Source organism: Perna viridis, chromosome 4, assembly GCF_037379345.1.
Source record: "Perna viridis isolate PV_CMFRI_1.1 ecotype Kerala chromosome 4, ASM3737934v1, whole genome shotgun sequence".
Taxonomy (NCBI): Eukaryota; Metazoa; Mollusca; class Bivalvia; order Mytilida; family Mytilidae; genus Perna; species Perna viridis.
The window spans coordinates 9,614,320-9,636,764 of record NC_142448.1 but is presented as its reverse complement, the minus strand read 5'-3'; the positions used below and the strand labels follow the sequence as shown (position 1 = coordinate 9,636,764).

The following is a 22,445-nucleotide window of genomic DNA, read 5'->3' as shown; positions in this document are numbered from 1 at the left end:
AGTACTGAATTGAAATCACTTGGCATCTTTTTATATAGCTATTTTGTAAAAAAAAAAAAACGACCAAGGAATTGAAGTGAATAACGTAAAATAAAGTTCTACTTAATCAGAAAATTGACCATTTGAGAGACAACAAATATCCTAGGCAGTAATCCGATCTTTCATAACGTCTTATTTAGACAAATATTTATGGATATCAATTTCGTTACTACATATTTTTTATGTGTTCGCTTTACATATATAATGTATTTAAAGGAGAGGACTTCACTAAGTTGAATTCTTGTGTATAATCCATTTGTTGTTTGAGAATATTAAAATATGATTAAACTAAGTGAACGACGTAAAAAGAAGAGTGTATACTGTGATGTCAGATTGAACATACATAAAGTGTTATTAAGGAAAACAGGAAACAGAATATATGATCGGAAACTATGTGTAAATCTTACGTCCTTTACATTGTCTATATAACTGAACACAGAAACAAATACGTTTTCTCCGGGAAATAAAGAAAAAACTAATACAGTAAGTTTTATCATGATAACAACGATTTTTTCATGTTGTAACTTTACGTGACATCATGTTCGATCTTTGAATTACACCCTTATAGTAGGGCAGCAGGGTATCGATTTTCATCGATTTGCCTTAATAGTATGACACATGGGTATATTATATATCGTGATGCCCCATCTATCGGAATATTAATGTCGCCGCTATCCATCATGGCCAGGGGATGATAAAAATCGGGTCAAAGGTCAAACATTAATACTTCTTTAAAAACTTATTTCTTTTTCAAATGTGTATATCGCATTTATTTTTGTAAAAAAATCAAACATTTATAAATCAAATAATAGAGTTGCCCCTATATACTCAAGTAACATACAAAAATAATAGAGTTGCCCCTATATACTCAAGTAACATACAAAAATAATAGTGTTGCCCCTATATACTCAAGTAGCATACAAAAATTAATAGAGTTGCCCTTATATACTCAAGTAACATACAAAAATAATAGAGTTGCCCCTATATACTCAAGTAACTTAAAAAAATTAATAGAGTTGCCCCTATATACTCAAGTAACGTACAAAAATAATAGAGTTGCCCCTATATACTCAAGTAACATACAAAAATAATAGAGTTGCCCCTATATACTCAAGTAACATACAAAAATAATAGTGTTGCCCCTATATACTCAAGTAGCATACAAAAATTAATAGAGTTGCCCTTATATACTCAAGTAACATACAAAAATAATAGAGTTGCCCCTATATACTCAAGTAACTTAAAAAAATTAATAGAGTTGCCCCTATATACTCAAGTAACGTACAAAAATAATAGAGTTGCCCCTATATACTCAAGTAACATACAAAAATAATAGAGTTGCCGCTATAAACTCAAGTAACATACAAAATTAATAGAGTTGCCCTTATATACTCAAGTAACATAAAAAATAAACAATGAAAACGAAGCAAGACTTACAGAGGCCAGAAATTCTTGACTTTAGGACAGGCGCAAGAAATGTGGTGGTCTTAAAGTATTTTGGCATGATCACACCCCCCTTTCCCCATTTAAAATCTGTCCACTGTGAAAAAAAAAATACACTATTAAACACCCTAAAAATCAGTGAGAAAAGGTCAGAGTCCCCTGTTACAACGAAAACAAAGAAATTGAATATAAATTACACAAATGTACAAACTAAGGACTACTAGCAGTTAACTGACATGCCAGCTCTTCCCCATCGTGTAAAAATCAACCCAAATTCATACCATGCGGAGTTGAGGATCACAGTACATCATATGTCATACAATAACAACACAACATATATCATGCAAAAATATAATCTTAATGATTTGACAACAGTATCACAAATATATCCCTTACGAATGAACCATTGGGTGAGTATCGAGTTTCCGTGTTTATTATTCCATAGAATATTACCGTAATACAAAGGGTGAGACATAGCCACACTTATTAATCCTTTACAAGTACATCTGTATATGAGAGTGAGTTCTTTGTTTCGGTAGAAAAAAAATGTGAATGTTTTTACGTACTTGTGATATAGAAAACCTTAATAATTTCTCGGTAATATAAAGATTTCTTTTGTTAACATCCTCAACATTGTAATAACGTTGTTACAAATACGAGCAAATCGAACCAATTATGAAATGTAAACACCATATGATACTGTAGTGACAAGGTGACGTCACCATCTAAGAACGAACAGTTGACAATAGGGAATGAAAAATCATCCCTTTAATAACAAATTTTAGTATTAAGTTTACCATTATCGATATGACTACTAAGATAAAAAACCGACATTCTTTATTATCAATATTTGCCTTATTCAAAGACAGTTCTACAGGATATATATCTTTAGTATGAATATTGAGGTCATCGTTGTTCAGAGCAAAAATATCGTCCATATATCTAAAGGTGTTATCAAATTTTCTAACAAATATTGTTTGGAAGAGCCTTTATTTATTCTGGCCATATATTGTAATTTATAACAGTGCAAAATGAGATCCAAAATAAGTGGCGCACAATTAGTCCCCATTGGAATTCCAATAACTTGACGATAAACGGTTGCGCCAAAGCGTATGAAAATGTTGTCTAACAGGAATTCGAGTGCTGTAAGCATATCAAAAGAAGTCCAATTAACGTAGTTTTTATAACTAAAGAATGATCTAAAAGAATTCAAATTTATTCCCATCCCGATTTATTAAATGCGTTTTCATATTCAGTGATTAGAAACAACCTGTATCGCATATAGCAAAAATGAAATTTACTACTGTAAGTACATGTATACTGCTCTTGAATGAGACGGCATTACTTGTAGTAACTTGAAAAAGATTAATCTTTTAATAGTTAGATTGAACACCATCATCTAGATTTACTGAAATTAAAAGACAATTGAACAAACTTGCGTGGTGATTTAAAGCTCAGTTGGAACAAAAAATATACTTAACAAAATTGTTAAGTTGTATAAAAGCATTCTAAGGAAGGATATCAGGTAAACTACATCTTATTAAATACATGCATGGGAGTAAAATGTATTCGACTCACTACCACAATTGTTGAATAGTTCGTAGCAGTTAAAGTTTGGTTCTGCGGATTTGTACAGAAATTTGCTTTCGAGATACTTGGTAAAATATATAACTATTGATTTCTTGTTTCATACATGTACATTTTGAATATCACATTGCATACTATCAGATCATTGTCCATATGTATATAATGGTGTATAAAAGCCAAATTCAGGGGATGCGACCGTGAGCCCCTGTTAGGAGGGATGGGGGCATTGATAGCAAGTACTATCTTTAAAGAAAGATAGCCGACGCAGTAATATTTTGTTATTTTACTTATAAGTTTCTACATTTCATTCAAGAAAATTAGCACATGGTTTCGATACAGTTTTTTCGACCGCCATTCCGTTATCAGTATTTGGCCAATCGGGAAACAGGATTGCGATCTGGTAACTTTCGTTTCCATAGAAGAGGGTCCTTAAAGTCAAAGGGTAAAAAGCGAAACTATATCGACTGCGTCGGAAAAATGGGGACGGGGTCCCTTTATATGTTAGAGAAAATATTCATGCTATTATACTCGACGTCACATACAACACATTTTCGAATTGAAGCTCTACTTTTTAAACCGTCGGGACTTACCGCTAGAGATGTCTCTCTTTTATTTAATATGAAGATAGTTCGCATATATGCATGACGTGTTAGTACCAACGAGTCCCTTATTAGCTTAAGTCATGCGTAACAAATCCTTACGGGAAAATCCCATACTAATATCCGCCATGTTGGTTTCTTTTTAACAGTATGTTATTTATGTGTATGTTATTTATGTGACGCCGAGTATAGACAATTGGAATTTGAGCCGACAGATGTTGAGGTTATTTGGCTCGAGGTCTGTATTCATACTAAAAAAAATCTATATACTTTTTACATTCCTCCTGGCAGTCCTGTTGACATTTGAAGAAAGGTCGAGGACTCTGTTGAGTCCGTAAGAAATGTTATAAATTGTGATTATATAATTATTACTGGAGATTTTATTGACAATCATTTTTTAGCAAACCCTAAAATGAAAAGTGCATGCACCAGGTTTAGTCTGCAACAACTTGTTGAAGAACCTACAAATTTCACGGAACATTCTTCTTCACAGATTGACTTGATAGTCACAGATGATCAGTATTTTGTACCATATGTTACTGTAGGTCCGCCACTTCTGGATCAAATTCGTTATCACTTCCCTGTCATTGGCATTTTGAATTCACTTAAACTAGTTAAAAAGACGTTTTATTGTAAAGTTTGGCTTTATAACCAAGGCGATTTCATAAAGTAGAGGCAGATGTTGGCTAATACTGATTGGGAAAATATTCTGAACTCAAATGATATACACAAAATTATGAGCGATGTAACCAGATGTATTTTATATGCAGCGGACTCGCGTATTCCGAATCGTTTTGTTACTATTCGAAAAGAAAGTCCTGCATGGCTTACAGGAGATCTAGAAAAACTTATTAGGTCGAAAACCCGTATTCCTGCTAAGGCTAAACATTCTAGTAGATCGGCTGACTGGAACAAATTTAAGAAAATAAGAAATATTTTTATGATGTGACGTCACAAGTTAGACTCGTCCGTGAGAGATATCGTTCAGATTTACTTAGTTGTTTATCATCCGATAGATGACACGAAAGCTACACTACCTACATTATAATCAATCGACAACATAAATTAGAAAATATATCGTTTTAGATGAAAGTGATGTCGAAGATGTACTTTCTATTTTGAGTATTAACAAAGCCTCTGGACAGTTAAAAAAAAAATCTACGACTTCTAAAGGACGCCTCGTCTATTTTAAAATACCCCGTCTGTAAACTATTTAATATTTCGTTATTTTCGTCTTACTTCCTGAATGAAGAGGGTGAACGTAACACTAGTGTTTAAGAATTGTGTTCGGAGCGAAGTAAAAAAACTATAGACGAATCTCATTACTTAGCGTTGTTTCAAAATTTATGAAGAGACGTGTATACACAAAATGAAATAATTACACCCAGCCATTCGGGCTTTACCATGCCATTAACTGCCATTAAACAGTTAATATGTATGTCCGACGATTTCGGGAAAGCTCTAGATAATGGGAAAGAAATAAGAGTTGTCTTTTGTGATATAAGCAATGCATTTGACCGCGTATGGCATAGAGGTAACTTATTTAAACTCCTAAGGTACGGTATTTGTGGGGATCTGCCACACTGGTTCAAAAATTATCTTTAATTACGGGAAGGAACAAAAGGGGGTTCTTAGTGGTGGAAGTTCTAACTGGACATCCTTTGAAGCTGGTGTTCCCCAGAGCTCCACATTAGTACCCTTGCTGTTTTTGTTATTTATTAATGATATTGTAGAAGATATTAGTTTGCCATTGGAAACACGAATGTCTAGTTTGCCATTGGAAACACGAATGTCTGGTTCACTAAGCATATTTAAAAGAAAACTAGAGACACATAAAGAATCATGTCCAAAATATTATTATACAGGGACAAGGCAGTGACATATTCTACATGCAAATCTTCACATGAACAGCAGCTCCCTTTACGACCATCTGACTGTTCTTGCGAAATATTGTAGACTCTCCAAACTGTTCATGCAGTCATGTCGAATCAACCTATTATTTTCTTTTTCAGTGTCATAAGTATGACCAGCTTCGTACTTTTACTTTAAATACACTTAATTACATGTATCCTATCGATATAAATTTGTTACTGTATGAGTCAGATATTACAATGTATTTGATGAAAATATTCATTTATTTAAACTTGTTCAAAACATACATTGTTTAGCCCAATTGCTTCTGTTGAACTGCATTTCAATACTTCTTTCATTCTTTCCAACATGATATGTAAGTCACGTCACGTGATTCCGTTTTTTTCATGAGAATGAGTCCTCGTATATGATTCAAATGCATGGAGATACGTCATTAACATATAATAGGATAGAATATAAAAGCAAAATAATGTTTTTGCAAACATATTGATAAAAATGACAAATATCTAGTTCTATATGATAAAAATGTTAAGGACAGCAAAAAATAAAAGATTTCCCGGAAGTAAACAATGAAATACAGATCAGCCTTCGGACTTCAATACGTGCTACATCGGAAATTCCGGAAGGGAAACTGAAACTAGAACGAGACTTACAAACCCTATTTTTTTTTAATATTTAATATTCGAATCATAATAATCTCACCTTTAGATACACGTGTTTCGTTTGTTTCTCCTCCTATTACCCTACAATTTCATCTTCTTGCGTATTTAGTTTCATTTTAGCAAAATACATGCAATAATTATGAGAAAGCTTGGATTACTTTTGGTACTGTTAGAGGTGTTTTTTCGTTTTGTTGGTGAGTAATGACTTCATAATCACTTTATGTAATAATCATTTTGTTTTTGTCTATAGGCAAGTTTTATGTCGTTAACATTATCATGTATTTACAGAAACATATCAAAGATTAAAGAAACATAAATTTCAAAACATATTGTTGCAATGGTTTAAATATTTACAAAAGTGTATGTACAATTAACACATGAGGTAAGAATACTCAAGGGAACCAAGATTATAATGGAATTAAAAAGAAATCCACGGACAAAAACCAAACATGAAAAGGACACGCACAGCAAAAATATAAAAAAAAATATAAAATGACCAAAATGAAACGTACAAAGAAACAAAAAAAATTTAGCAACTCGGACTCCTTGGAGCATAGAACAGGTGCACCGAAAGTGTGAGTGACCTCTGCTTTTCTAGAAACACCCGCCGAGTTGCTCTTAAGAAGTCAAGTCCAGGGTAGACGAAAGATAAATGGAAAATATGACACGTTGAAAAAATCGGTTCTCATGGTAAATTTCTCATTTAATAGAGTATGGAGCAATGGGAAATGGGACAGGAGGCAATGGGGCACGGGATATTGGAAATAAATGAGACAAATGTTAACAATTTAAAATATTTCTCAATTTCAATGTACATGTATGATATCGTATTGAATTGTCAAAGCATCAGCAATGCCCACCCCGTATACTTTCAAATAAGTATTCACTTTTTTTCAAAAAATGTTGACTGTTTCGACTGCCTCTTTGTGTATTACAGGTGCTGGTGATTATAAATATAATGCTTCATCAAGCAGACAAGGTAAACGGAAATTCATTAATTTGCTTAACCTGCTCTAAGGACTATCTGGGAGATTGCCATTACATTTAGTCTATCGTCGTTAATTTTTTTCAAAACTATTTTTCGCTGATACTACTGGACCAATTAGAACTAAATTTTGTTTAAATATTGCGGGAGTCTTTTGCCTAGAACTTATGTGGGATTTTTTAAATCTGACGACAGACATGATCACCTTTATGAAACATCGGAAAAAGAGTTTCCGCTAATATAAGATTCTGAAATAGGTAAATGTGTTTGGCATCCAGCTATTAAAAATCTGTCAACCCATGTCGGAGTTAGTGCCCTTTTTTGGGCGCCATTGAGCTATTTTGATATTATTACTTTAAAAATATCCTCATAAACAACTGGACGAATAAGAAGCATATTGCTACACCACCTTATATTGTTTGCAGATCTTAGGCCGATTGACGATTGCGTTAAACAAAGTTTAAAAGCTTTATCTAAAGTTGGTATATAGAAAACTTTAATGAAATTTTAAAACCGATTTAATATAGTTCTACAATTTCAATTTTCGAAAAAGGAATACACTTATTTTGCTAGTTATGTACAAATGTACGATGTCAAAAGATGTGAAATGGAAAAAAATATGAATGTATATTATCAATCTTATTACCTAAGATCCTCAGGTTTCAGCTCACTAAAATTTGTGATTTTTTTTGAGTTCTTAACCAAGTGCATACATATATCTACGCCAGGGTTTATGGTGAAAAAGAGAAAATCACTGATTGATTGCGAGTTCAGTAGAGCATTGAATTCGGCTGGATGTTGAAAGCAAGCCAAAATCAGTGGCATAGAATATTTGACGATTACCGACTTTGAAGACTTCAGTTTTTGATTATATAAGTATTCATCCGTCAGAACATGGACCTAAGTATGTTCTGTCCAGAACTGGTGTAGAGATATTCATAGACAAACATGGTACTAAAAAGAAAATAGGGGTCAAACAACAGTTTTTGTCACAGATAACTCCAAAACTGTTAGTTTTAACCAATTTCTGACTAAGTAAAAGTAAGATAAGATCAATCAGTGGTCAAACTTTCGTGAAAATCTGTTGACCCATATTGGAGTTAATGCCCTTTTTGAAACTTGTTTTGCTTTTATTTACTTAAAAAAATATACTACTGTGAAACAATAAAAGGTAGTACGATTCTTCCTTAGGGTATTCTGCACAAAATAACTTCAGATTTTTGACCAGGGAATAGTTCCTAAAAGTAGACCATTTGGATCAAACAGTAGTTTTTCGTATATCTATCTCCATATATCTCAAAAACTTTTGTGTTTAGCTAAATTCTGACAACGGAGTAAAAGTTTTCAACACGATGAAATATATCTGTCGTTACGATTTCGTGAAAGTCCATAAATCCATGTTGCAGTTATTGACCCTTTTGGATATTTCTTTGCCTATTTATTATGTTATTACTTAAAAAATCTTCTCACAAATTATTGAACAGGATTCAATGAAAGTCAGTTTTATTGTTTCTTACAATATTCTTTTTTGCAAAAAAAAATGACTGTTGAGATTTTTTATCCATGAAAAAAAACATGACTGTAATTACAAAAAAAAAAAAATTAAAAAAAAAAATGGAATGTCGCATATCACACAAGGTAAGCGATTTAGACTCTATAGAGCCCCTAGTTCGTAGACTTTCCCTTGTCTGTATCTAAGAGGGAAATTAATTGAACCATGATTAGAACAGTAATCCAAAATATATAATCCAAGGATGATACGTAGACAAAGAAAACACACACAAACAAATAACACATAAAGAGAAACAAAAGCAGATGAGCAACCCGGATATAACTAAAATGGGAGCATGGACCAGGTGCACCGTTAGGGAAAGAGTCCTCTACATTTCTATAAACACTCATCGAGTTGCTCATAAATGAGTAGACGAAAGATGAAAGAAAAACTATGACACGATGAACAAATCGGTTTTCATGGTGCAGATGGATATGTGTGCACCATAACGATCCACGAGTTCATTATGACGACTATATTTTTTTGTAGTGATGACTTTATCTTGTAGCAACATTATCCTATTCCAGGAGCCTAAGTGTAAATCTAGCAAAGTATAAAATTAGTATCACACTTACAATGTACTACCAGAAACTGGGCATAGTGTAGTTAAAGTACTTAACAGAATATGTTTGAATGTTTGTTTATCTTTTGCATGTATTTACTCATTTCATAATCTATCTAAATATATAACCGGAGTTTAAAATCTTATTCGTTTGTAATTGAGGTTTAATTCATAATGTCATAATGTTATACTTTTATAATATAAATAGAACATTTTCTGATTCTCTTTTATAAACATTAAGCAATCTATTTCACTTTCTTGGTTAATGCGGTTAAATTTGTCGGTGCAAAATTCTCAGTAGCAATTGTTCGATATAAAGTCGTCCCTTTTCTTGTTTTGTTACCTATTTGTCTGTTTCTTTGTTTGTTTTGTTTTTGGTTTCGTTTTTGTTTTGTTTTGTTTTGTTTTTGTTTTCTTTTTTGCCAGTTCATGCCTTTTAATGTCTATTTTGGACATCGATTTACTTTTTGTGCTGTTTCGAAGTCTATCATCTTTTTCTTACAAATGTTTGGCAACTAATATTTATTTCTCTGTTTACTCAGAAGTAAAATTAGAATATATTAATCTTCCCATTATCGATGACGTCATTATGTTGTGTATTGTTATACTGATATTGATTTAAAGATATTCCATTCAAGTATTTGTATATTGTTTTAAACACATTTATAGGATACCAAAACCAGCCAATGCTTTGTTTCCACGGGATGCCTGCTATTAACAGAATTTTAGATTTAATTGGAGGCAATACAGACTCAAATGATTCTACATGTAATGGTAATTTCAATAGTACTGCAGACGTCATGACAAAATATCCGAATTCACCGGCATAACATAAATTATGAAATGAAATATTTTTAAATAGTGACAGTTGTCATTGGTTTATTGATTTCAATTAATTTTGTAATTAAGGTATGCCAGCGTAGTAGCCATTATTCTGATCTCTTAATACACCATCATTGCCGGACAAACTTGCTTTTGGAATAAGGTTAAAAAAACGTCTAATACGCTGCCTTAAAAAGTTTTCTTCCCGATATCGAGATCTTGTTGAGAAATATTCCGTTTCTGACAAAGAATTTATACATGGTGTATTTCCGGAATGACAAAATTACTTTCTGTATTTTTATTTGTGTCTTATTTTCATTTTGAAGTTCAAGACTTATTTTGAAGTCGGTGTCTTCTTCGTTGAACTTGTAGTTCCTTTTATTTTTACTTATTTATTGTTCATATCTTCTGTACTGTTATGATTACTGCTTACCAACTTTGACCGGAGGCAATTTTGTGCATTGTATAATAACGGGAATTATTAATGGCCAAGGAAGCAGGACGTTAAGCGCAATATTAACAAGATATTAACATGATTTTACGCACAATTTTCATCGGAAATGCCTGTACCAAGATAGGAACAGCATTGTGGTGGTTCCCAAATTTCTGGTTTTCCCCATGATGTTGATTTTGTGTACGGATTACCTTTTTGATTATTCCATTTGATTATTGCCTAGAGTAAATCTGTTATAACCCTTTCATTTTTTTATTGTTCCTTTATTGTTTCATATTCATACACACGCGCGCGGGGAGAGAGAGAGAGAGAGAGAGAGAGAGAGAGAGAGAGAGAGAGAGAGAGAGAGAGAGAATTAATTACGTTATTTAATTTCTTGATGTAGAGAATCTTGGCCATCCTATTGACTGTAACGACATACCAGATGACTGTCCCAGCGGGTTGTATACCATATATCCGAGAACATCACCAGGATTCAAAACATACTGTGAAATGGATATCGATGGTGGTCATTGGACAGTAAGTAGTGTTGTTAGTATTTGTTAGAAACTCAGCATTCACCAAACTATGTGTTCATGTATCGTGATAGTCGAAGAATTAAAGTGCGTCCTTGTTTGAAGAAGCTCCAAATAGCAGTGTAAGTCCTTTTAAAATTAACTACGCCAATTGCAGCCGAGTTTCTCTTAACTTTACTGAACAATCTCGAATACAAGATGTGCATTTACATAAAATTATCAACACGAAATGTACAAACGAGGAGGAATCATTGGTAACGTCAAAGCTAGGTCAATCGAAATAACAATGTAAAAGGAACACATCGTATAACACATGGACACTTGATATTGGACAATCAGGTTTTTTGTGACGACCGTAAAACTTTTGAAATGACGACTTTAGATAGTAGATATCTGTGGTGTCTTTAATTTCGAACTCATTAGGGTAGATTGGAAGAAAATAATTATCAAATTTAGAACTGTTTAATTATAGAACTGCACATCTATCAAAAGGAAGTTAACATTAAAGGACTATGCCAAATTGCCTATAATTAAGGTTTTGATTTGATATGGTCAAATCAAAGGAGTTGAGGAAAAAATCAAAAGCAAATGTGAAAATTGGTACCCTTCGGGTTGCTTCTGTTTAATAAAGAAGTAATCCGCCGAACTTTACAAATATGTCAATAAAAAAGTCAAAAATATCAAAAGGTAGTTTTTTTATTATCTGTATATTTTTGGTTTATCAAAGTAAGATTTCTCGCGTTCTATGAAATGGTACATTGTACAAACAGAGGACATTTTGGCCAATAATGAGCTTACGATTTCATAATATATATCTTACCTAAAATTTACTTACTATTTATTCAAAAGGTGTAAACTTCCGTTTTTACAATGTTATCTAAAATCATAGGTATTTCAAAGGAGAGAAAACGGCTACACTGATTTCTACCGAGGTTGGAATGATTATAGAAACGGGTTTGGAAATCCGAATACGGAATTCTGGCTTGGTTAGTATATTAGTTTATTATTTAAACATGTGTATTGTAAATTTTAAATACTCGTGTAAATACTCGTGGATCGTTATGATGTATCCATTAGCACCATGACAACTGATTTATTCAACGGGTCATAGTTTTCCTACCCCGTTTGTCTACCCCGGACTTGACTTTTTATGAGCAACTCGGCGGGTGTTTCTAGAAAAGCAGAGGACGCTTACTACCCTACCGGTGCACCTGGTCTATGATCCCAGTTTTTAGTAGAGTCTGAGTTGCTCATTTACTTTTGTTACTTTGTATGTATGATTTTAGTTACTTTATGTTCTTTGTTGTGTATGTCTGTTTTCCATGTCTGGTCTTTGTCCCTGGATTACATTCTTTTGATTACCGCTATAACCTTGGTTACCTTGATTACTCTTTAACAAGCAATTTTTTTCGAAATTAAATTAAATTGAATTGCAATTAACTGAAAAACATCGAAACCTACAAACAACTTCAACTGTAACCTATTTTAGGTTGTATGATGGAATGATACTTAAGTTGATGTTTCTAGCCATTATATGTTGCAAAAAGCACCCACATTTTACTTAAATGTCAAAATTTACTCATTTAAAGAAAGAAAAAAAATAATATGAACTAAACAATTACTTCTCTTGAAACGAGACTCATTTAAAGTTGCCATAAGTATTAAAATGGAAGGGAAAAAACTGACAGTTTTTGGCCTGCATCTTCGTGTTCAAAATTACATAACCTACATATTTTAAAAGATTGGCTCCAACGTATAAGGCGTTGATTTCCATAATGAACTAATAAGTACTAGTAAGCTATTTGGAATAAGATAAACTATTTTAGGTAATGTCAACTTCAGCAAAAAAAAAAAGGACTACGGCAAATATGAACTGCGGATCGATATAGCTGACTTTGATGGTAAACTTGAGATAAAGGATATTACTAACACTGTGAAGTCAGCTTCTTATCTTGACCTACACATAGAGATCGATGGTAAAGGAAAACTATGGACTGAATTATACGACATACGCGATGACTTTTCTTTCCTTTCATCTGTGGCAACATTCTTTCAGCACCTGAGTATGAAGTTTTCATATCACAACTCATACGTTATGCCAGAATTCTAATAAGTAGGCTTCTGGAACAGGGTTATGTTGTTATAGTATTAAAGTCATCACTGCAGAAGTTTTATGGTCGTCATGATAAACTGGTGGATCGTTACGGTATATCAATCTGCACCATGAAATCTCATTTGTTCAACGTGTCTTAGTTTTCCTTTCCTCTTTCGTCTACCCCGGACTTAACTTTTTATGAGCAACTTAGCGGGTGTTTTTAGAAAAGCAGAGGACGCTTACACTACCGGTGCACCTGGTCCATGCTCCCATTTTTTTGTCGAAGTCAGAGACTCTCGTTTACTTTTGTTACTTTGTGTGTATTATTTTGGTTATTTTATGTTCTTTGTTGCGTTTGTCTGTTTTCAATATCTGGTCTTTGTCCCTGGATTACATTCTTATGATATCTACTAGAATCTTGGTTCCTTTTATTACTCTAAATGTAATATTAGTCAAAGTTAAGATATTACTTCTACCTATCGCTTTGATATCAAATTGATGGTTAATCGAGGTCTGGGCCCGGTTTGATCAAAATTAAAAATCAAGATTTTCCCCAACTCAAATTTTAAAACATTTGCATTAAATGTTTTGGGAAAAAATCATGGATATGAGGAAAATCTCAACTTGAGATATATTATGAAATCCAGGCCTGCATCTTTGTGTTTAAAATTACAACCTACATATTTTAAAAGGTGATTTGATCAAACGAATTAGTCCTTGATTTTGACCTTTAACTAATATGTAATAGAAAGATAGAACAATGTGTCAATAAGATTTTAGGCTTTAGACGATTTTAGGTAATGTCAACATGAGCAAAATAACAGACCAAGGCAAATACGAACTCCGGATCGATCTGGCTGATTTTGATGGTAATACTGCATTTGCCAAGTATCATGATTTCAATATTGGCGATGAAAGTACAAATTTCAAGCTGACTGCAAATGGTTACTATGGGACATCTGGTAGGTAGAACTATTATTGTGCAAATATTTTTTGTCTTTTTGTAAGTCACAAAATGCAATAAAAAGTTCATTTTCATTTACATAATAGAAAATCAATAACACTAGATAGGGAATTAAGAGTTCTAAACCCTAAGTACTTAAACGAATAATGTAATCCAGTGATCCCGAATGTCTTCAAAGTATAATTTTACCTCAAATGCAGGCTTTTTGCTTATGTTCAATACTGATTTGGCCAATAGCATATTTATAGATTTACAAATGGGCTCAGTTTTATATGGAAAAACATGCATAGTATTTCTTTTTGTTTAATAACGAGATTGTACAGAAAATATGATACCTTAAAACCTGTTTGATTTCATAATCTCCCCTTCGAATCTGCCTACGGAATTCACAATGTTATCCAGTTGTTAGCCCTTTTTGTAAAAGCTAATGACTTAGGGTAAGGATATAAGTATTACATTTCATGACATGACATTAAGTACAGTTGTAGTTACATGAAAAAAAAATAAGTATTTAGATTTTTGTATAGCGTTTCCATGTTAGAATATACAAGAATTTTATGTTCGATTTTCTTCTTTCAATTAGGAGCTTTTTAATAGATATTCTAATAACACGTTTTATTGTGTTTTATTATTTTTAGGCAATAGTCTCGTGCATCACACTGGGAATAAAAGGAAAGGGTCAAGTTACTCGCTGAAATCTTCGGTTATGATGATGAGAAGATTGGGGTAGACCCTTCAACACAAATGAAAGTGATTTTAATGTTTTAAATTCTTTCTATTCTTGATATACAAACACTTGTGTTTTCTTAACTTTCCTGATATACACCCAGGGGAGTTCTATTTCTCTTTTAGATCCAAACTGTGTACCAGACAATATGGAATATTTTACCAATTTACCACAATTTATTGTCATTTGAATTAAAACCATTCCAACGTCTGATACGATTGTTTCCGGATAGTTCGGATCACCCTAAGTATAAAACTGGTGTTACTTAACTGTGTGTATATAGTTTAGTTAAACATCTTCCATCTAAGGACAAACATTTTAATTAACTGGATTAATGATTGAAACTCTACAAATAACGTACTCCCGTATTATATTGTCAAATCCATTGACTTGCTTTGTGTAAATGAATCCAACAATTGGCTTTGAATTCTTTATATGATTTAATATAATTTAAGGTCTAATACCAGCATCGTTAATTTTTATCCTGTTATCGTCAAACAGTTTCTCCTTTTAAACTTCCGATAGAAACACTTCGGGCTATTTTTTCTTAATTAATTCAGCATATCTCCTGAATGATTCTTGTACTTTCCAGTTCAAATATGATTATATATTGCTACGTTCTGGTAGGTCCTATTTGGCTACATTTCATCATTGTTTTAACATAGGTGGAATACTTTTTTGCATATGACCTCTGCATTGGGGTTATGTTAATAGTTCTGTCAAAATAAATGTTAAACTAATTGCAACAGAAAATGTTTTGATTAAGATATGTAGCATTATGACCTAAATAAAAAAGTCTAACAAAATCTAACGTATTTTAAATTTCTTATGGGATAAACATTGAAGATAACTCATTTAAAAAGTGTTTCTTTGTCAGGTATTTATTCCCTGGATTACATTCTTTTGATTACCGCTATAGCATTACTTCCCTTGATTACTCTTCCTTATGTAATAATATTTCATGTAAAGTATTATACTCTGATGTAAGTTTTTTCCTTATTGATTATCTGACATATTTGCTACCCATAAAATGCAATATATTTGAATTAGGAAAGGTGTATTTAAATTTAAGGAAAGTTTTAATTTCAGAAAGTAATTATTTTCTGGCACTTACATCATATTAATTTTTTTTAAAAAGATTTAACGTTTATATCTGCAAGCTTTTACTTAACAGTTGTCCGTTATTAAAGTAATCTTATTACTTTAACCGCAAAAAGTAACATATTTTCTTCATCATTTCCATTAACATTGAACTTTATTAGACCGAAAAAAAAAATGTCACGTGGTTTACTCAGTAGATTCTAAATCTAAATTGTTGTTTGGTATTTGGTAAAATATATGAAAACTTTGTTGTCAAGTTGTCGATGATCCACTAATAAACGCTTAAATGACTACTATCGCTACAATTTATTAATCAGATATTAGTCAGGCAAAATAATGCTTTTGTATCAAATTTTAGGGTTTCAATGACCACTTCCAAAGTTTCCATCACTTTACATGTTAAAAAATGAAATTTTGAAAGTTTCACTGTGAATTCCTGGAACAAAGGACGTCTTAAAGTTGCACACCATTGCAAAGTTTGAAATATTAAGCTTTTAAAATCATTATGCTACTGGTATAATGATCGTAGAATATTTTCTCAAAGTTTATTTGAATAAATAATACTGAAAATCTACATTTTTACCTATTCTGACAATTAATAGCATGATGGCAAATTACTCACACATGTTAACAATATTCATAAGCATACAATTACAAATATCAATTTAAAGAAATTCTCAGCTTTATTTTGACTACTTTTGATCTGCAAACACATAAATTACGCACTTACAATGAATAAATCTATGTATAGTGCGTTTTCGGTACTACATACAGGGGTTGCATTTGACCGTGAAGTGGTAACTGATACCTTCAGAATTTTTCTATCATATATATGTATATATACAGAAAGGTCTGAAAAACTACCAACGATGTTAGAACTGTCAAATTTGCGATGCAAATTTTTGGTCTTTCCCTCCGCGGGACTCGAACTCGTACTGCTCGTACGGGTTAAGTTTTGTGAGTTTTATGCTCATATAGGTTTATGAGTTTTATGCTGAGGAAGGATATCTGTTATCCGAAATATTCAATTTAAATTTTACCATCTTCTGGTGATGTTTAACATATTTAGACGTTTATATATATATTAACGTCTCAGAATGTGACGACTCTATTCGCTACACTGCTCCATCGGATGAAATTGATACAGGGAAGATACATAAACGTATAGAAAGGTCTGAATAATTCCCAACGATGTTAGAACTGTCAAATTTGCGATGCAAATTTTTGGTCGTTCCTTCCGCGGGACTCAAACTCGTACCGCTGTGATATCTATGGCAACACCGCCTGCACAAAGTGCAGCGCCCTAGACCACTCGGCCAGCTAGGCTATATAAAATACAGCTTTCGCTGGCCGGGTCATTCCTCCTCGTAGGATTAATCTGTGGCTGTAACTTAGTACACGATGTATGGTAGTACGGGACAGTTCATTTTAGATGTTATTATGTAGGGAAGAGGATCAAATTAATGATGCATGTCACAACTAATCAGTATTATACAAACATCTAAGAATGTGACGACTCTATCTGCTACACTGCTCCATCGGATACAGGGATGATACATACACGTATAGAAAGGTCTGAAAAATTCCCTCCACGGGACTTGAACTCGTAAAGCTGTGACATCTATGGCAACACCGCCTGTACAAAGCTATATTTTTATATAGCCTAGCTGGCCGAGTTGTCTAGGGCTGGACTTTGTGCAGGCGGTATTGCCATAGATGTCACAGCGGTACGAGTCCCGCGAAGGGACAGACCAAATATTTGCATCGCAAATTTGACAGTTCAGACCTTTATATATACGATACCGATAAAGATGTTAACACACTATAATAAAGTATATAATGGGCAAAATTTTCAGTTGACAAATGACCTTCTTCAGTGCCTTAGATAAACTGTTTGTTTGTTTGTTTGTTGGGGTTTAACGTCCGAGCAGCAATATTTCAGCTATATTCAGACGATGAACATGAAATGGATGATAAAATGAACATGAAATAATGATGAAATGAAAAAAGGGATGGGACACAAGGATAATGGGGTCGACAAATTTTGATTGTCACTGGAAATAGGGAGAGGTGGGTAGGGTTGGGCAATTTAGCCTCGTGTGGCGGAGCCCTATGGTTCCTACTCCGGGAGAATACCCAGTAGGGTTCTTTAACGTGCGAGAAACGTGGCATATTTCCCAACACGGTGCACCACTATGGTTTGCGGTCAGGTTTTCCATATTATAGCCTGACAACCCCAGCATGTAACACACCAGGGTTACCCCATTCCACCACCTGGAGCACACAACCCAGTTGCTCTGTGGGCAGAGCGCCCTTGCCCCCGGCTAAGGTTCTGAGCACTATTTAGTCGCCTTTTACGACAAGCTTAGCGCTGCTGCAGGCCTATTCTTTTGACACCAGGACCTGCACGGGGCTTAAATAAACTGAGTGTGTATGAAAGTAAATGGTCTGTAAACACAACTCACTACCTAATCACCTGATTATTATAGTGTGTTAACATCTTCATCGGTATCGTTGTACAATCCTTTAGACTTTTATACTTATTTTTGTTTGTGCTGCATCGTCATGACTGGACGATCCGATACCCATTAAGTTTGCTGTTTGGTAGATTCCTTTAGACTTATTTAAAGAAGTGAATGTTATGTTCATAAAAAACTTCGAAAACACGTGGATTTACGTATGTGTATCTCCGCTGTTCCACTGCTGTCCAGAACCTAACCGGCCTTGGAAAAAAATATTATTCCGATTATATTATCAAAATCGAAGCATAGCTTTTTCTCAAAAGGAAAGGCAATCATTTCATTGTTTGGAATTTGCAGCTGTCATCTGAATTTTGTTTTCGTCACATAATATGTGTAAAATATTCCCACCATCCGTGGAGAACTATAATATTTCCGGTATCTGTACAAATTGATCTGACAGGCCAAAACTGAAATGGATGTTGCTAGACATGACCTTAAAACCTTAAAGGATAAAAATTGTAAAGTATTGCGAAGTGCTATAAAGTTATTGACCATTTTGAGAGCGAGAGGAAAGGGGGTATGGGGTTGGAATGTTCGGGAAAACATTGTTCAAGTTATTCATTTATTGAAAAAAAAAACTCGCCCATTAGTTAAAAAGACAGATTTTCAAATAGAGATATTGATTTTGCTTCCTGCTTAATTTATAAATAAAAATATTCTCGAAGCAAACATTTTCATCCGGGTCGACCTTCCCCCCTCTTTGTAATGTCCTTAATTATTTTTACGAGTCTAGTACAGACGGTACATGTATGGCAATCTCACGGTGCTTGCTGATTTAGGCAATGCCTACCCCATATTAATGCAAATATCTAGATACAGTGAATTATTTGTACTACATAGAGGGGTTGTCATTTGACCCAGAAGTGGTATGTTAGACTTATAGTTATATCAACCATTTTGACAGAGCTATTTACCATTTACACATGAAATTTGAAAAGTTTGTTTTGAGGGTTCAGATTTAGATTTAGTTAATTTCTTTCTGTGTCTATTTTGGTCATAATGCTATAGCTATATGTTGTCAATACTACTATAGTAAGTTGAATAACTCGGCAATACCGTTTGTGGCCTTTGACCATATTTGCGCTGCCTTAATTGTGACACATGCATTTGCTTAGTATCAATATTTTCAAAATCAGTGATTAAGAAAAAATATGCCTATGGAATTTTTTAAACTAATGATTAGAATCGCGATTCACTCGATCGACAAAAATACATTTTTATTTGATTTTATTTACGCATTACATTGTACAAATCGTTGTATACTTATACAAAGTCATTACTTAAAAGCACCCATGAGAGAGCATGGGTAGCATTATTTGATCAAGTAACAGCAAGTATACAATGTAATACATAAAATTATAACACTCATGTTTTTGATTAAAAAAAACAATACGTCTTCGAGATTCCATTCTCCTAGTTTCGTTGAATTTTGACAAATATGAAGCATTCTCAAAATCTGAGATGTTAAATAAATGGTGACTCCGTTAAAATCCCGATTTAAAAACATTATACATCGTTGTTTTTTTTCCAAAAAGATGGTACACTTAGATACAAATATTTAGTTCTTGGTAGAGATTCCTCATACTTCGATAGAAATAATTCCAAATCATCTTCCAAAATACAGTAGAAGATGTCTACAAAATGCTGGAATTTTTAATCGACAACATATTTGTCCAGTATGGTGGACGCGTTTTTCAACAAGCGGTCGGCATTCCAATGGAAATAAATTGTGCTCCTCTACTTGCTGATCTCAAAATTTTACTTTATATAGCACTTCGCAATACTTAACATTTTTATCCCTTAAGGGCATCTCTAGCAACATCTATTTCAGTCTTGGCCGGTCAGATCAATCTGTACAGATATCGGAAATGTTACAGTTCTTCACGGATGGTGAGAATGTTTTACACATATCATGTGGCTTAAACAAAATTCAGGAGCAGGCGACAGCTGCAAAGAAAATGATTGCCTTTCTTATCTTAGAAAAGCTATGCTTCGATTTGGATAATACAAACGGAGTTATATTTTTTTCCAAGGCGGGTTAGGTCCTTGACAACAGCAAGATTGAAGGAAATGAATTTTCTCCGTAACGACAGTCACTTTTTCTTACTTCCGGGATACGACTTTTTTTCATCAGCATATTGGGGAACCTTAAGGGATTTAGAAAGTACACGTAATAACCATAGAGATCACACCGCTTCGCGGCGCTCTCTATTATCTTTAAACAATCCTACTTTTGGGAAATCGCATCAACCCCAAAGAACTTGAGATAAAGGATACTACAGACACTGTGAAGTCAGCCTCATATCTTGACCTACACTTAGAAATCGATGGTAAAGGAAAACTATTGACCAAATATTACGACAAACGTGATGATTTTTCATTCAGAATTGTCGACTTTACTTTCATCTGTAGCAACATCACTTCAGCACCTGCGTATGGAGTGTTCATATCACAACTCAATAAATATGTTATGCCAGAGCTTGTCAAAACAACGCAGAGTTTACGTTTCGCGCAAGAATTCTAACAAATAGGCTTCTGGAACAGGGTTATGTTGCTAAAAGATTAAAGTCATCACTACAGAAGTTTTATGGTCGTCATCATGAACTCGTGGATCGTTACGGTGTATCCATCTGCGCAATGAAAGCTGATTTGATCAATGTGTTCCTTTATCGTCTACCCCGGACTTGACTTTTTATGAGCAACTTGGCAGGTGTTTCTATAAAAGCAGAGGACGCTTACCCTACCGGTGCACCTGGTCCATGCTCACAGTTTTTAGTGGAGTCCGAGTTGCTCATTTACTTTTGTTACTTGATATGTATGATTTTAGTTACTTTATGTTCTTTGTTGTATATGTCTGTTTTCGATGTCTGGTCTTTGTCCCTGGATTACATTATTTCGATTACCGCTATAACTTTGGTTCTCTTGATTACTCAACAAAGCATATTATCACAAGAAAATAACTAAAAAAAACATAATATAACAACAATACAAAACAAGAAAATGTCATGTTAGGATATGTGGTGCACAAAAGAGACAGGGTATAGTAGCTTTCTTCAAATCTTCCACATTAGTTTTAAATACATGACAGAAGTCAAATCTTAAATAGTAAGCCATAAATACACGATAGAAACGAATTTCTTTATTTAACCGATGAGTTCGTTTAAAATACCGCTGTAGAAAGGAAACTATTACAAGACAGATGCAGTAACATATGATGACAACTTGCCTAACTAACGAGTGTCTCGTTATAACGAATTTGGCAAAAGAATCAAGATCATCATAATATGTATTTGGAAGTTTTGACAAGGAAAACAGAAACACAACAACAAAGAACATAAAATAATCAAATTAATACGTACAAAGCATTGAAAGGAGATGAACTCTGACATTAAAAACTGGAAGAATGGACGAGGTGGTGTACCGGTAGGGTAAACGTCTTCAGCTTTTCTGGAAACACCCGCCGAGTAAACAAAGTCAAGTCTGTGGTATACGAAAGAGGAAAGGAAAACTAAGACACGTTAAACAAATCGGTTGTCATGATGCAAATGGATACACCGTAATGATCCACGAGTTCATGATGACGACCATAAAACCTCTGTTGTGACTTCAATCTTGAAGTAACATAACCCTGCACCAGTAGCCTGACTGTGGGGCACATGCACAAAGCTGGGTACTTTGTAAGTATTTACAGCAATGACGTTTCCATTCAAATCAAATACTTAAAATATTATCTGATCTATTTTGAAGTTTTGTAAAAAATTGTCAGTTTTTCCTATGAAGAAATTGTATTCAGTATTTTTTCTGAACGGAAGTAAATATTTATATGCAGATTTGCTATTGGACGACCGGTAATCTTAAATAGTTTGAATACTAACAAAATTATGAAAACAAAGTTTGATTCGTTAGTCAGTATTGTTTTGTTATTTATTTGCCATCATATGATG

General features: G+C 33.5%; 1 protein-coding gene across 5 annotated transcripts; it reads left to right on the top strand.

Moving 5' to 3' along the window:
• The first annotated feature begins 270 nt into the window (after positions 1-270).
• On the top strand, positions 271-16,270 carry LOC148618766 (fibrinogen-like protein A). Of its 5 annotated transcripts, none has more exons than XM_088577964.1 (9): positions 274-522; positions 2,863-3,007; positions 6,323-6,396; positions 7,140-7,181; positions 9,971-10,075; positions 10,963-11,096; positions 11,982-12,078; positions 13,985-14,149; positions 14,790-16,270. In XM_088577964.1, exons 3-9 carry the CDS (start codon positions 6,342-6,344, stop codon positions 14,879-14,881), a joined length of 690 nt encoding a protein of 229 aa, XP_088434090.1. In that variant the 5' UTR covers positions 274-522; positions 2,863-3,007; positions 6,323-6,341; the 3' UTR covers positions 14,882-16,270. The 5 variants fall into 5 exon arrangements, with proteins under 5 accessions (XP_088434091.1, XP_088434090.1, XP_088434088.1 ...); XM_088577962.1 differs by having other exon boundaries at positions 6,312-6,396; XM_088577963.1 differs by lacking the exon at positions 2,863-3,007.
• Positions 16,271-22,445: the final 6,175 nt, after the last annotated feature.